Here is an 18040-nt window from a genome sequence, read left to right on the forward strand (position 1 = left end):
TACATGCTCCACATTCACTTCAGTCACACAGGGACATCCGCTTCTCTTTGCTGGGCACAAGCAGTCCATCTTAATGGATTTGTTGTGCCAGTGGTAACTGACCTTCCTTGTTGGTGGCTTTGTACCGTACTTGGTACTAAACATCCGCTGAACAGCTATAACACACTTGTTTTCGTCAAACTCCAACACACAGAAAGCTTGCTCCGCACCTGGACTCGCCATGTTTGCGACTAGCGCTGACTATCGGCAAATTACGAAACACTGTGGCGGTATACATGAAAAAAAAAAGCTTTCAGAGTTTCTCTTCAAAATGATATATGTATGCTATCTGTACAATGTTTGGTTCTTGTGCAATAAATAATTGAAAATGTTCCCGGACTTTATGTACACCCTGTATTTGTTTATTACAAACCGGTTTTCAGCTTACCTGAAGACAGACTAGTACCCTGAAAACTAGTTGAACAAAATGTTTGTTTTCCAACATATTTACTGAAAATGGTTGGAAGTTGTTGGGATGAACCATAATCACAAGAATTTTGACATACAGGAGTGTCCAAAAATATGTAATTAAAAAAGGTCTTAAACCAAAGACACATATTTATAAAAGAAGCAAATCAAGAACATTCTTTTCACAATAACAAAACATTTAATAGAAGTAGCTAAAATAGTTGCCACAGATTGTTAACAGTGACACACCGTGCAATCTGTAAGGTGATTACATACATACATTAATCCTTGTTCCAAAGATCATGAATACGACATTTCGTAATGATGTGGAATGTTTCACTTTAACATTTCTTTTTTTAAGTTCTTATCTAAGAATTCATCTACTGAGTAGAAGGAGTTGTCATTCAGAAACAGCTATTAACTCCATTTCTCAAAAGCAACTGTGTTGAGGTTTGTTACAGTCTTTGATGGTAACTGACTGGTTGAAATTCATCTCTCTACACACTCAATATATAATCTGTCACATCCATATCTGGGAATTCAGCTAGTCTAGCAAGTGTGGATTGATTACTTGGTTACTTTAGGTCTGTAACATAGATTAGATTAGATTAGATTAGATTAGTTTTTCGTTCCATAGATCCGTGCCGAGGAGATCCTCGTGGATGTGGAACATGTCAATTTATTTATTTATTTATTTTTTAAGCTGAAATAACAATACTAATAATATGAATATATACAATACATCATTTGTTTCTATTAAAAAATTCGTCAGTGGAGTAGAAGGAGTTGGCCACTAGCAAGTCTTTCAGGCTCCTTTTAAACTGATCTTTATTTGTAACTAAATTTTTTATGTTTACTGGCAAATTATTGAAGATGTGTGTTCCTGAGTAGTGGACCCCTTTTTGAACTAAAGTAAGTGCTTTTAAGTCCTTGTGCAGATCATTTTTGTTCCTGGTATTGTATGTATGAACTGAGCTGTTTGTTGGAAAAAGAGATATATTATTTAGGACAAATTTCATTAATGAGTAAATACACTGAGAGGCAGTAGTTAGTATACCCAGTTCTTTGAAGAGGTTTCTACAGGACGTCCGTGAATTTACTCCACAAATAATACGTATTACACGCTTCTGGACTCTGAAAACTTTTGTTTGACTTGAAGATTTACCCCAAAATATTATACCATATGACATTATGGAATGAAAGTAGGCAAAGTATGCAAGCTTTTTCATTTTTATGTCGCCTATGTCTGCTAACACTCGAATTGCAAATACAGATTTGTTAAGGCGTTTCTGCAGTTCTGTGGTGTGCTCTTCCCAACTAAATTTATTATCAAGTTGTAATCCCAGGAATTTAAGACTGTCAACCTCTTCTATCTGCTCTTCTTCGTATTTTATGCATATGCTGGGTGGAAACCTCTTACAGGTTCTGAATTGCATATAGTGAGTCTTTTCGAAGTTTAATGTCAGTGAGTTGGCTTTAAACCATTTATTAATATCCATGAAAATATCATTAGCAGATATTTCTAGAACTACACTTGACATACTATTTATTGCAATACTTGTGTCATCTGCAAACAAAACAAACTCTGCTTCTGGCAGTGTAACTGATGAGAGATCATTAATGTACACAAGAAAAACCAATGGCCTTAAAATGGATCCTTGTGGGACACCACATGTAATTTCTTCCCATTCTGATGATGACTTGAACCATTTTGTAGCACTGCCCGTGACACCATAGAATTCTAATTTACTTAAAAGGATGTCGTGGTTCACACAATCAAATGCCTTTGGCAAATCACAGAAAATACCTGCTGCTTGTAATTTGTTATTTAATGAATTAAGTACATTTTCACTGTAGGTGTAAATAGCCTTCTCGATATCAGAACCCTTCAGAAATCCATACTGTGTTCTTGATAATATGTTATTTGTGGTCAGATGGTTGATCAGCTGCCTGTACATTACTTTTTCTAAAATTTTTGAGAAGGCTGGCAAAAGTGAAATCGGTCTGTAGTTTGATGGTATCTCTTTATCCCCTAACTTGAATAGAGGCTTAACACATGCATATTTTAGCCAGTCAGGAAATGTCCCAGTTATAATTGACTGGTTACACAAGTAACTTGGAATTGTACTAAACTCACAAGAACATGCCTTAATTAACTTTGTTGATATTTCATCGTACCCACTAGAATGCTTTGTTTTTAAAGATTTTATTATGGAAGTTATTTCTTTTGGTGAAGTGAGTGATATATTCATGTACTTGAAGCTATTTGTGAAGGCTAGTTCCAGATATTCAAGGGCATTGTTTACTGATCCTGAAAGTCCCATTCTATCAGTAACGGATATAAAGTACTTGTTAAATAGATTTGCCACACTATGCCCATCAGTTACTAATGTGTCATCTACCTTTAGTGCTATTTGCTCCTGTTCCTTTCTGGTTCTACCAGTCTGCTCTTTCACTATATCCCATATTGTTTTTATTTTGTTCGCTGAGATTGCTATCTTCTTCTCGTAGTGCATTTGTTTAGATGTCTGAATTACTTTTTTTAATGTTTTACAGTATTCCTTGTATTTAGCTAAATCATCAGCATTAGAGCTATTCTTGGTCGACAGATACATTTTCCTTTTTGTCTTACAGGAAATCTTTATTCCTTGTGTAATCCATGGTTTTATTATAGACTTCTGTTTAATTTGAGTAACTTTTAGAGGAAAACAGTTTTCAAACATGGTACTGACATTGTTCATGAATGTGTTATATTTTTCATTCATGTCATGAGCACTATAAACATCTTTCCAGTTCATATCTTTGAGCAGTTTTCTGAAACACTGCATTTTTGGTTGATTGACTACTCTCCTGTACTCAGATTTAGCAGTCTTGATAATCTGCTTAGAATTTACATCTAAAACAAGGAGCTGCATGTCATGATCTGATAGTCCATTTATAACAGGTTTTATGATATGATTTTGTTCCTTTGATTTGTCTATAAAAATGTTATCAATGGCTGCCCTTGAGGATTTAGTGATCCTAGTTGGGAAGTTTACAGTGTGAGTTAGATTGAAAGACAACATTACTAACTGCAGTGAATGTTTACGGGAAGATTGCATTAGAAAATCTGTATTAAAGTCACCAGCAATCAAAATTTCTTTGTTTCTTCCTGTTAAATAACCCAAAAGAGCTTCTAGATGATCTAAGAATAGATTACAATTTCCTGCAGGTGCTCGGTAAATAGTTGTTATTATTATATAGGATCTGTTATGGAACTCTACTTCTGTTGCTTCTAGATGCTGCTCTAAACAGAATTTATTAATGTCAATGTTCTTGAATTTATGGCAGCTTTTGATAAATGTGGCAACTCCTCCTCCATCCATATCTACACTGCAGAAGTAGGAAGCTAGCTTAAATCCTGAAATGTCTAACATATCTATATCAGTGGTCACGTGATGTTCAGAGAGGCAGATTATGTCAATTTGGTTAGATGAATTCAGTTGATTGATACAAATGAGTAGTTCATCAACTTTATTTCTAAGTCCCGGAATGTTCTGGTGTAATAAAGATAACTGATACTGTATAGTAATGGGATTGTAACTGCTTTGGCGAAGATGAACTGGCGGTTTCTGATTACTTTCTGTTAAACATTGTTTAAATGGAGGCTGTATCATAAAATCTGACTCCTGTTCATCTGTTTTCTCAAACTGAGTGTGTCTACCAATCGCTCTTAAAACTCATTTTCTTTCCCCCTTCCCTATCCTAAAAAAGGCATCCCTCTGACACCTGTGACCACTGGTATTTTACCTCTTGTGACAGTGTCCCCCCTTAAGTTTTCTGCAATCAACCCAGACAGTTTTCCCTTCCCTTTCCTATTGAGGTGAAGGCCATGCCTAGTGTAGTCCCACCTATCGATAGCATCCACAGCATAGCATCCGTCCTAAGCAGCCACTCCAACTCCAAGTTCACCCTCCCTACAGAAGAGTTCAAATGAGGCTGATCATGACGTTTCAACACAGACACAAATCCCACACTCGTATGCTTCGTTGCTGATGCTATCTTCACCAGGTCACTCTCTATGGAATATTCAGAGTCTCTGTCAATGGTATTTCCCGGACCACCCACTTTAACCAAGGCATCCTCCTTTGTGAAAACCTTGCATAAAGCACCTACATCCTCTGTTACCTGACACAGATCTGCACTAGGCTTGAAAAAGTTTGTGACCTGGTACTCTGGACCTAGATTTTCCTGCAGTAGTTGGCCAACACCTCTACCATGGGAACTACCTAACAACAGAACTTTCTTTCTCTTTACAAATTTCCCTACCTTTTTCAAGTCCTTGAAAGCTTGTTGTGCCCTTTCTACAGCTTCGGCTACATGAGGCTCATTCGATTCTGACTGAGGCAACAGGTCAAATCTATTTTCAAGATTTATGACAAAGCTGTCTGATGCTCTCCTTTGCCTGTTCCCCCTATTACCTGTTGCCACTTCCCACCTCTGTACACCCTTCTCCCTCTTTAACCTGTCCAGATCCTCCAGTGCCTTGTCTAGGTCAGCTTGAAGAGCTGCAATTTTCCCTTCCTGTTCCAGTATTTTCCTATCTCTACTGCAGATCCTACAATACCACTGGTGAGCCTCATTTATGTCCCCATTTCCCACGCAACTACATTCGCCCCAATGAAAGAAACTACAGCACCCATCACACCATACCCCGGAACTAACGATCCTACGGCATGTCACACACTTCTCACTCATGGTAAAAACAGAAATCGTATAAGCTGATTTAAGTAGTGACTAAAACGTAAACAAAGGACCCTAGAAACTATTCAGGCAGATATAAATAAATTGAAAGAGTACTGAATAAAAAAACTGGTGATTACATATAACTCACTGTTTACTTACGATACGCACGCATGAAATTAAGCCTAAAATCCGTGCTATAGGCGCGAGAAGGAAAATAAACTTCTATCCCGTTTAATCTTCTTTAACACTTCACTAACACTTCCACTAATGTAACAACACTTATATTATATTTATACCAACTGGAAACGTTTATCTATAAGTTTAATTCACTGCTTACTTACGATCCGCGCGCGTGAAATTAGGCCTAGGATTCGTGCTACAGGCGCGAGAAGAAAAATATGCTTCTTACCCCGTTTAATCTTATTTTATACTTCACTGACACTTCCACTAATTCAACAACACTTATATTATATTTATAACACCTGTACATGTTTAAAAATAGCTTAATAACAACGCTTTTTATAATTATTTAGTGCAGCAAATACTCGAAGAGTCAGCGTCGGCGTAGTGTTGCCAACCTTACCTCTTCCAGCTTCCACCATCCAGCTCCCTGTGTCCCGTAACAATCACCAAAGCCTTGAAATGATACTTGTGGCACAGTCAATCAGTGGCTGCCCCGTTTCAAGGCATCCATGTCTATCCTGTATAATGAAGTTACAACTGTAGCTTTGTGGCATTGCCATATAGACTTCACTGGTATGTTCAACTATCTGAATACTTATGGAGTGAGGTTAGTATCCTGTGCATGTCGCCTACATCAAATTTGGGATTGTCACATGACTGTGGTATAATATTTTGCACTAACAAGGAGAAGTTCCCAGCAGTGGGTTTGACTTCTTCAAACCATCCATATGGTGGTGCATCAAGGTTCTAGGTATCACACCCTGCAACCATTCACCTTGGTAGGCCCTCATTTGCAAGTAATCGATAATGCAAAATTTAGTAATTTCTCATGGTGCTCTACAGCTTTAAACAGTGAATGTTGTGCAGACTGGTTGGATAGCATAATGGTCATGGTACATACCTCACATAAAAAGGGTTGTTCGTTCAAATATCATCAGGTGCTTTGAAGTTTTTTATTTTTGATCTTTATCAAAATCACTTATATTGTCGCAGAAGAATCTGAGTAGCATCATGGTGTAGTGGGTATGACACTAAACTGTTGCATGGAGGGTTGTGAGTTCAAAGCTCACCTGGACTGTACAATTTTAATTTCTATATTCAGTTCGAGTACATTCTAGAAGTATCCACAAATGTCAAGAAGCATTGTACTGGAATGTTCTGTAGCTGTATATATACTGTATGTGTTCTGGCCGGAGGCAGTTCGCTCCGCGCTCTTGTATGTGCAAGTGCTGAATAAACCTTCGTTAAGTGAAGTTAGTGTTCGTCACTCATCTACTTACACCTTCTTCTACGTTACATTATGCTGGTGGAGGCGCTGGGTATTGGCACTTGTGATATCGCACATTATCGACAACACAGTGGCTTCCATCAGGCCATGACAGAGCCGCCGTTTATGTGGCGAGAAACCCGAGTTCGAGCCATATTCAACAGATCGCAGTCTATCGGAGACAGAAGAAGAAGAAGAGGATGTCATGATGACAGCAACTGTGTGCCACCACGTGAGACATCCTTCCGTGTTCACTGGTGAGGATGGCCAAGATCCAAACAAGTGGCTGAAGGTATATGAGCGTATGGCCAAATTTAACAAATGGGATGACACTGTATGTTTGGCTAACGTATTTTTCTACTTGGAGGGCACTGCCAGGCCATGGTATGAGAACAATGAGGAGAAGTTCACAAGCTGGCAAGTATTCCAGGTGGAACTGCACAAGTATTTCGGCGACACACAACAACAGAAGTGCAAGGCTGAAGATAAATTAAAGTGCAGGGCACAGAGTCCAGGAGAAACGACAGCATCTTACAATCAAGATGTCTTGGAGCTGTGTAAAATAGTGGATCCTAGAATGAAGGAGGAAGATAAGGTTGCACATCTCATGAAGGGTGTTGCGGAAGACATGTCTCAAGCCCTACTCCTGAAGGAGATTTTGACAGCAAATAAAATGGTGCCTGTATATTGAGACACTGCATCAAAAAATAATTACATGCAAGAAGTTTGAACAGCTTCCAAACGTATCAATGTCTGTGATGGAGGAAGAAACTGATTTCACAAGTGTTCTTCGTCAGATAGTGAGAAGAAGTTCAGAAGGCACTTGGATTGCACCAGCAAAAAACCAAGACACTTCAAGGGGTCATAAGGGAGGAAGTGGAACAGACATTGAACCCAATCTCTCATCCTTCATTTCCCTTTAAAACGATAAAGTCGAGACCCAGGCGAAGTGACGTTCCTACAATGCCGCATGAGGAACCTGGTCGGGCACCAAGGAAGATTGACGTCTGGAGAACCCAGGATAACCAACCAGTATGTTTCCATTGCAGATGACCGGGACATGTGGTGCACTATTGTCGAGAGAGGCAGCGGATATTTGATGACGCCCGTGCCAGAAGACAGCAGACCGACCTTAGCCAACGCCAACTCTGGGATGACGAAGATGAACAAGAAGATGTGGGTGCAGAATGACGTAGGTCACCATCGCCGCAAGCTAGCTGCTGGAGAGGACGCTCCCCAACACGCTGATCAAGGTCTCCATCACTGTTTAGAAGGTTCAGCTGATCACCTAGTCGCCACAACCTGGAAAACTAAAGGGTGTGACCTTCCTTGGGGGTGAGGCTGCCGAAGAGAAAAATCCTCCGCCGTCGATCACTACAAAAATGATAGGAAACTACGTTGATATCCTCATGGATGGCCCAGCCCAATGCCATGCATTAACCCATGTATCTTGTAGTGGAATGTCAGAGAAGCATACCACTGAAGAATAACTTTGTCATCCCAGTCTCTGTCATCCCGTTTAAGAATGGATTCAGTGAATTGTGGATAGTTAACTGTCACCGAGAACCGTAGATCCTTCCAAGACGCATGTGCATAGCAAACGCTGAGCCGTTAATTGCAGAACAGCTGAGCATCATAGAAACCTCCCATGCCGAGTCTGTGGGTGAAAGTAGCGCTACCACTATGAGACAAGATCTTCTAGCTCGACTATCACCAGACCTCACTAAGGATCAACAGAAGAAGCTTCTTGCCATTCTTCAAGATTTTTCTGAATGTTTCAATCCACAGGTGAAGAGCAAATTATACAAATCGACAGTGAAGCACAGGATTAGCTCTGGAGACCATCACCCTATAAGCCAGAGAGCATACTGTGTGTCAGCAACAGAATGTCGAATAATTTGCGACGATGTAGAGAAAATGATGAAGAATGACATCATTCACCCTTCGCAGAGCCCACGGTCGTCACCAGTGGTTCTTGTCAGGAAGAAGGGTGGCAGTTGGTGTTTTTGTGTTGATTACAGGAAGCTTAATAAGATAACTAAAAGGACGTTTACCCTCTTCCACGAATTGACAATACACTAGATTGTCTGAAGGGGGCTAAATTTCTCTTAACCATGGACATGTACTCGGGATACTGGCAAATTGAAGTAGATGAGGCTGATTGTGAGAAAACTGCATTCATCACCCCTGAGGGCCTGTATGAGTTTAAGGCAATGCCATTTGGTTTGTGTAAACCAGCAACTTTTGAATGGATGATGGATAATCTTCTAAGTCACCTGAAGTGGACAATGTGTCTTTGTTATTTAGATGACATTATATTGTTTTCAGAGGCATTTGATGAACACGTAAAAAAGACTGGGGGCCGTTCTCAAGTGTCTCCAACAAGCCGGACTGAAACTTAATACAAGAAAGTGTCTCTTTGGACACCTTGTGTCAAATGAAGGTGTGCGGTCAGACCCAGAAAAGGTGAGATCTATAACGGAATTTCCTATTACTAAAAGTATTAGAGACGTGAGAAGCTTCCTCGGATTATGTTCTTATTACCTTCGTTTTATCGAAGACTTTTGTATCAAAGCCAGGCCAAACGAAGAGTTGTTAAAAGCTGATGCTAGAATTTATCTGGGGTGGTGCTCAACAAGATTCTTTCGATGTGCTGCGAAAAGCTCTGATGACTGACCCTGTACTTTGTCTGTATGATGAGAGAGCACCTACAGAATTTTACACAGATGCCTGCGGGTATGGGATCGGTGCTGTTCTGGTGCGGATTTCGGATGGAAAAGAGAAGGTTATAGCCTATGCTTCTAGGACACTTACAGAAACTGAGAGAAACTACTCAACTACAGAAAGAGAATGTCTTGCTGTGATCTGAGCCGTGTGCAGATTTTGGCAGTATCTCTATGGAAGGCCATTCACAGTTGTTACATACCATCATTCACTTTGTTGGTTGACAGGTCTTAAGGATCCAACAGGACAACTCGCAAGGTGGGCACTATGTCTTCAAGAGTATGACATTACCATAGTGTACAAAAGTGGAAGAAAACACCAAGGTGCCAACTGTCTCTCAAGAAATCCTGTGCAAGACCATCAAGACTTTGATGAAGATAGTGACTATCTCGCTGCACTCCAGTATCTCTATGCTGAGCAGAAGAAGAGTGCCAAGATATCTCGAATTATGCTTGCCTTAAATCGATCAGAGGATGTGAAAGGACAATTAAGGTAGTCAATGGATTATTTTGAAAGAAAAACTTTAATCCATTTGGAAAGAGGTGGCTATCAGTGATCCCTAAACACCTGCACTTAGATGGTCTACAGAAATTCCATGACACACCTGAGGCCGGACATTTAGGATTTATTAAGACATACAATAGGATCTGCAAGAGATTTTTCTGGCCACGTTTATTTAGGAGTGTCCATCGCTACGTGCTGCACTGTCGAGAGTGCCAGAGGAGAAAGGCGGTTCCTCAGAAACCACCTGGCTGACTCATACCAATTCCACCAGCCGAAACACCTTTCCAGTATGTTGGGATTGACCTCCTTGGATGATTTCCAATGTCTGCTAGTGGCAATAGATGGATATGGATTATTGTTTGCACTGATTATCTGACACGCTATGTCATTACAAAAGCCATGAAAACAGAGGAAGCATTCAAGGTAGCCAAATTCATCATATAAGACATTGTATTAAAACACGGTGCCCCAAGGTCGTTAATTACAGATCGAGGGAAAGTTTTTCAATCAGATCTTGTGACAGAGATAAACCGTCGGTGCAACATTACTCATTACATGATGACTGCCTGCCATCCGCAAACTAACGGGCTCACTGAACACTGTAATAAGGCCTTGGCCAACACGCTATCAATGTTCGTCAATGTTGAGCAGAGCAACGGGGATGAGGTGCTACCTTTTGTGATGTTTGCCTGAAACACCGCGAAACAAGACACCACAGGATTTACACTATTTTTCCTGGTGCATGAGCGTGAGGCGGCTACGACGATGGACACTGTGTTTACATCCTGATGATGTGGACGACGACTTCATCGGCCAGGTGTTAACCAGAGCTGAGGAAGCTCGGCAGTTAACTTGACTCCCCACGCTGCAGGCTCAGGAAAATGATCGCCAAAGGTATGATGCGAGCCACCACCCTGTTGTCTACCAGGCTGGTGACCTTGTCTGGATCTTCACTCCTGTTCGGAAGGTTGGTCTCTCTGAGAAGCTCCTCAGGCACTACTCTGGACCTTATGATGTTGTAAAACAGTTGTCTGATGTTACTTATGAAGTTGAAGATTTCGGCCCTGACACAAGACAACAAAAGATCAGAGATACGGTCCATGTCCTTCGAATGAAGCCCTATAAGGATCCTGCAACCCAGGGTAAATTTGAAGCTCCAGCGACAGGCAACAAGCGTAAAGGTAACAAAGAGCTTAGCAGCAAAGGAAGTTCTAAGTTCTAAGAAGATCACTGCCAGGGCGAACATCACTCATTGGGAGTCGGAGTATGCAGGACCAATGACTCGTTCTCGGACTAGGACGATGTAACACTGAGACGCTGTTCACTTAAGGAGGGAGCAATGTTGCAGAAAAATCTGAGTAGCACCATGGTGTAGTGGGTATGATACCAAACTGTTGCATTGAGGGCCGTGAGTTCAAAACGCACCTGGACTGTACAATTTTAATTTCTTTATTCAGTTTGAGTACATTCAAGAAGTATCCACAAATGTCAAGAAGCATTTTACTGGAATGTTCTGTAGCTGTATATATACTGTATGTGATCTGGCTGGAGGAAGTTTGCTCCCGGCTCTTGTATGTGCAAGTGCTGAATAAAGCTTCGTTAAGTGAAGTTAGTGTTCGTCATTCATATACTTACACCCTCTTCTACATTACTATGTCATTATTTTTATTCAGGTAATTAGTTTGAATGTAACTTTTTTTATTTCTATTCCTTTGACATCTTATTTTAATCATCAAAGCAACTTTTTCATTTGCTTTCATTTTTCTTCCTATTATTATTTTTTCACTTGGAATTTTTGTTCATGTGAATTTAATTATTTTCATCTATTTATGTTGATTTAGTTTCTTCCATTTTATCATCCTATATTTTTGTCCATGTTATTGCATTTCTGTTTTACATTTAGCTTGAATTTTGTTTTACTTATAGCCCCTTCTTTTGTTAAGCTCTTGATCTGCATTATTTTGTCCGTAGCGCATTAAGAATTTACATTTTAAATGTGTCTACGATGATCACCATCCAAAAATTTACGTATTGTAATGAAAAATACATTTTCTATGCCATTGCCCCAATAGATTATTTCATCTTTTGTTTTTTAATGGATAGACCATTTGCAGATGTTTAAATATTATGATAGATAAATAAAAATAATTAATTCGCATTCCAAATGAAGAATGAATGTCAGCAAGAAAAAAATCAGATCAATTGAAAAAGTTAAAATGATTTTTGAAAGCAGTAGAAATCAAATTACATTTAGACCTTTTAATTGAATAAAAATAGTGATCACCATCATTTTATTAAGATTTAAAAATAAAAATTGTCAAAGCAATTGACAAGATTTGAAATGACAATCCTTTGCATGTGAGGACTGTGTCTCAACCATTACACTATGCAACAAGTCTGTTTAAAATTCCCTTTTTAAAGCTGTAGAGCATCACATGAAATTCCGTGATTCCGTGTTTCTTTTTTACTATCAAACAAGGGCCCACCGGGATGAGTGTGATACCTGTGACGTTAACCTACATCACCATATAAATGGTTTCAGAAAGTCAATTCTAATGCTGGGGACCTCTCCTTGTAAGACTGAAGCTTTAATATGAGATCTAAATGATTAATGGAAAATCTCATATAAAGATGTGAAACAAATACTAACAAAGAGATAGAGGGGCTGGCCAGTACTTACCTCAGCTCAGTACAGCCGATAGATACACAAAACAGAACAGAAAATTTACGTTCCTAGCTTTCGTAACTTTACTTTGTTCCTTCGTCAGGGAGGAGAGGGGGGTGTAGGGGGGAAGGGGGGGGGGGGGGGGGGGAAGGGAAAGTGGATTCAGTTACTCACAACCAAGGTTATGAAGCAACACGGAAAGGTAAACAGGGAGGGTAGCAAGGATGGAGGCATTGTTATCAGAGGGAAGACAAAAGATATTCTACTGTAAGTACTGTGCCAGCTTCAAACCAAAGAGGATGCATACAGAAGTAAAGAGGTATATAGTATAAAGATAACGCAACTATGTAGGATGAAAAGCTGTGTGAACGGCTAAAGAGCAAAGGGAAGGAGGAGAAGACTGAGTAAATGGGAGTGAGGTTGGTTAATGTAGGTTCAGTCCAGGAGGATGGCGGGATGAAAGGATGTGTTGGAGTGCAAGTTCCCATCTCCACAGTTCCGAGGGACTGGTGTTGGGTGGGAGAAGCCAAATGGCATGTACGGTGTAGCAGGTTCCTAGGTCCCTAGAATTATGATGGAGAGCATGCCCTGCTATGGGTATTGGACATATCCTAGGAGGACAGTTCGTCTGCATCCGTTCATGCGCTCAGCCAGTTTAGTTGTCGTCATACCGATGTAAAAGGCTGTGCAGTGCAGGAATGTCAGCTGATAAATGACATGTGTTGTTAGCATCAATTCCGTGTTGCTGACGATCTTTTTGTGCCATCGGCTATCTTTCTCTGCCACAGTATCTACCACTAATCACTACCAACAATCTTTTCCGCACCTACCAGTATCATCCATTTCCGTCGATTCCGTGTTGCTGGTGAGGTTTCATTTCCCTCCTATTATCTTCTTCCGTTTATAGTCCACTTCTCTTTATTTATTTATTTATTTAACATTCCATAGTTTTAACGTTCTTATCAGCTGTTTTCCAGCCAACAATCACTACCAACAATCTTTTCCGCACCTACCGGTATCATACATTTCCATCGATTCTGTGTTGCTGGCGATCTTTTTGTGCCACTGGCTATCTTTCTCTGCCACAGTATCTAGTCACCCCCCTAACCTCCGTAACATCCTTGTTAAACCCTACAATATTCCCAGACTACCTTCTCTACCCAGTGGTTCCTACCCCTGTAACCGACCCTGATGCAAAACCTTGCGCCATGCATCCCCCCCACAACCACCTACTCCAGCCCCGCTACTGGTAAAACATACACAATTCAAGGCAGGGCCACATGTGAAACAACACATGTCATTTATCAGCTGACATGCCTGCACTGCACAGCTTTTTACATCGGTATGATGACAACTAAACTGGCTGAGCGCATGAACGGATGCAGACGAACTGTCCGCCTAGGATATGTCCAATACCCAGTAGCAGAGCATGCCCTCCAGCATAATTCTAGGGACCTAGGAACCTGCTACACCGTACGTGCCATTTGGCTTCTCCCACCCAACACCAGTCCCTCGGAACTGTGGAGATGGGAACTTGCACTCCAACACATCCTTTCATCCCGCCATCCCCCTGGACTGAACCTACGTTAACCAACCTCATTCCCATTTACTCAGTCTTCTCCTCCTTCCCTTTGCTCTTTAGCCGTTCACGCATCTTTTCATCCTACATAGTTGTGTTTATCTTTATACTATATACCTCTTTACTTCTGTATGCATCCTCTTTGGTTTGAAGCTGGCACAGTACTTACAGTAGAATATCTTTGTCTTCCCTCTGACAACCATGCCTCCATCCTTGCTACCCTCCCTGTTTATCTTTCCGTGTTGCTTCATAACCTGGGTTGTGAGTAACTGAATCCACTTTCCCTTCTTGCCCCCCCCCCCCCCTCTCCCCTCCCTGACGAAGGAACAAAGTAAAGTTCCGAAAGCTAGGAACGTAAATTTTCTGTTCTGTTTTGTGTATCTATCGGCTGTACTGAGCTGAGGTAAGTACTGGCCAGCCCCTCTATCGCTTTAATATGAGACATATTTACTCAGTTTTTATACATTTATTTACTTGTAACTGCAGTGCTGTATAATTGTTGATGCTATGGATGAAAATCAAAGGAGGATATGTCACTTTTCATTGGAAAGTTCTACAAAGGCGTAATCAAAGTTACTGTGCAAGTAAAAGGCACTTTATATGTTGAAAATCAAGAATTAATACCATACGGGTAATTTGTGTGAATGCCTCGACACATATTTGCAAGACAAGCATTAGATAAATTCATTAGTGTGTACTATGTAACCAAGAAACGATCATATGGAACGAAGATTTATGTAGAACTGTCTGAGTAATTACTTCTGTATTATATAGGTTTCCAAATCAATGTATTTATTTTAATGTAATCAGAATCTAAGATACTAATATGGTGTGGAGAATGATTATGTATAAATAATACTTTAGTTTTCTTTTTTTGCATAAAATTAATTTCATAGCATAGTGGATACTCATAAATACAAAGTGCTAAAGAAATATGGTCAAATGCTTTTTTTAAAGCTTGCTTGTTGTAAAGAGAAAAATATACAAAGGAAAGTCAATAAAGGACAATGGACTGATGTAAATTGTTAATTCAAATTCAGTGTTTTTCAGGACACTTACTTTAGCTTCGTAGGAAGCCGTTTCATAATGCCACACTGCATAATTTATTAAGAGAGAGACTCTACAATATGAGCAATTGCAGTACTAAACCTAAAGATAACAGGCGGCTCTTCTCTTCTAAGAAAAAAATAGTGACATGTGCTGCGATACTTGTTGTAAACAAGTGAAATGCCCTTGCATTTATCTCTTCAAAGCTTTAAAGCAATTTAATTCCAAATGCTATTTGTTAAGGTGACTATCAAACATGAATGCAAAATCCATGGCGCTCTTGATCAGGATCTGTCTATAATAGCAGTGTAATGACATTCAGAATTTGCCGAGTGCTTTTGGGCAAACCGTTACACAATGCCAAGGTCATGGGACTTCGGAGGCAATGAGTGTTGGCAACAAATAATTTGTTCTGCACATCTGAATGCTTACTCTATAGATATTGGTAACCCATGGTATGCTCAGAGTACAAATACTTTCATTCTTACTTCATTTACTGCTATTCATTATTTTTCAATCATGTCATTCTATGCAGGCTGTACTTCTTTCCTACAGGTAACACAATTGTAGCTTGTAAGAATATGACATCCATTTACAATGATGCCTCACTTTTCTTCCTATTTTTCTCTACCATGCCATAAAAGTTTATGATGCTTGGGGTAACGTCATCATTTAAAAAATGTAACTTGACTCTTTTTCTCTGTCATAATTTTCAGGTGTGAAAACTTGGCTTCATTATTCCTTGGATTGAAGTTCACTGATCGTGCTGATATGGAAGTGTTGTCCAACTACATAAAGGACTTCATAGTGTCTAATAGACTTTGTAAGCAATGTTGAAAAACTCTTCAATTGATATTTATTTTATAATTATATTTTAAGCCCATTTTGCAAACATTGTAGTTGTCAAAGTACATAGAACAGTCGCTTCACATGCATGTATACAAAGGTGGAAAAACAATCAATCATTTCACTATCACTAATACATAGAATAAACACATGAGTATTCACTGGAAATTGTGTTTAATTAAAGAGAATGTCCATTATCATGTGAATATGTTAGGAAACTAGTAACACATTGTGTTTGTTTTGGTAAACACATTGGTCCCTTTTTGGTTGTATTCAGTACGAATTGATTTCTGCTTAAACTTCTTTGCAGCTGTAGTTTCTTAATTACTATTAATTATTGAAGATCTCTCAAATTAATTGTTGATTCTGAAAATTGTTTCACATTACTTTGTTGCTCAAGAATTAGTACTTGATATTCACTGTATGTATCACTTATTGTCATTAGATTATCTTCTTGTGTGTCAACTTGGATATTCAGTGTTTCATCCTGCATAAAATAGAAAGCTGTAATTATATATTTGGAGATGTTTTTCTTACTGAGGGACAGCAACACATAGGACTGATTGTATAAACATCACTGACTGGAAGTCAGTTTTGACTGTAGTGCAGAAACTGAACTCTATTCAGGACTCTGCTGTACAACTCTAAACTTGGATTCACTGACGAAGGTTCAGTGATGTTTTGAGCTGCAGTATGGGAGTGGCATAGTCATACATTTACATGTTAATAACAACTCTTTTATTCTTGTAATTTGTATCTGCACAAAACAAAAGTATGGTTCTGTTATGTCACTACATTTTGAACTGACAGTTACATTTGAACCCAAATTTGATCATCGAATTTTCGCGTCAAAGTTTGTTGTACTTCACACTGATATAATCTAGGATAACATTTATACAATACAGACTTCTGAGTTAAGTTTGGTTTGAAGCCATTTTCTGTGTTAATGTACAGTCAAATGTTTATACAATCGGCCCTTGTTGTTTTTATATACAGATTATTAACTGCATGAAAAATGGTAAAACAAACTTGTTAGTACAATTCAGAATGAAGAACATATCAGATATGGTAACAACATTCTAATACCTCAATTACAATACATTTAACACTAATCTCTCTATTACAAAACATGGAAAAGTTGTTTGGATCTGCATTTGCACACAATACAGTTCAGCAAATCTGCATACAAAGCTTTGAAAATAGAAAATTTAAGAGGATGGAGGAAAGTTGTAAGCATTGTACAAAACCTTTTACAAAAATAGTGACTGTGTTGCTGTTGCTGAACAGGAATCCCATTTCCATTTACCCTTAGACAAAATGGTTCTATACTATCGGCACATGCAGTCAGATTATGGGTGAAAAACAGGACGTGCACGTAAGCTGAAATCACCATGAAGGCCCACAAGTTGCTCACAGAAACAAAAAGAGGAGGTGCAAAATGTTATAACCAACCATCAGAAGCATTCTGTGAGACAAATTGCAGCTGTACTGGGACTGTCCAGTCGTAGTGTGCACAAAGTTTTATGGACTGATTTAAAGTCGCAACTGTACAAGACACAAATTGTGCAACAGTTAAATGAAGTATGTGATTATGAAAACCAAATGATTGTTAAGAACAGTGAAGGCTCTTAACATTGCTATGGATGAGTGACAAGGCACATTTTCATCACAGTGGTTATGTCAGCAAACAAAACTACCATCAACAGGGTGAGGAAAATCCTCACGAAGTCCATCAATGTGTCTTACGCAGACAGAAAATCACAGTGTGATGCATTTTCTCTTCAGTGGGCATAATCGGTCCTTTCTTTCTTTGGGGATGAACATGGTCGAGAGACCACAGTCACATCTAAACAATATACAGCCATTATATATAAAAACAAAGATGAGGTGACTTACCGAACAAAAGCGCTGGCAGGTCGATAGACACACAAACAAACACAAACATGTGTTTGTTTGTGTGTCTATCGACCTGCCAGCGCTTTTGTTCGGTAAGTCACCTCATCTTTGTTTTTATATATAATTTTTCCCACGTGGAATGTTTCCTTCCATTATA

The 18040-nt window shown here is 39.3% G+C and overlaps 1 protein-coding gene across 2 annotated transcripts in view; it reads right to left on the reverse strand.

Annotated features, from left to right (window-relative positions):
• Positions 1-16024: 16024 nt before the first annotated feature.
• LOC126483775 (uncharacterized) overlaps positions 16025-18040 on the reverse strand; it is a 150822-nt gene continuing 148806 nt past the window's right edge. For both annotated transcript variants that reach the window (XM_050106931.1, XM_050106930.1), the window contains one exon: positions 16025-16474. In XM_050106931.1, coding sequence (XP_049962888.1) covers positions 16322-16474 — 153 coding nt within the window. In that variant the 3' untranslated portion in view covers positions 16025-16321. The remainder of the gene's footprint in view (positions 16475-18040) is intronic.

Source organism: Schistocerca serialis, chromosome 6 (assembly GCF_023864345.2).
Source record: "Schistocerca serialis cubense isolate TAMUIC-IGC-003099 chromosome 6, iqSchSeri2.2, whole genome shotgun sequence".
Lineage (NCBI taxonomy): Eukaryota > Metazoa > Arthropoda > Insecta > Orthoptera > Acrididae > Schistocerca > Schistocerca serialis.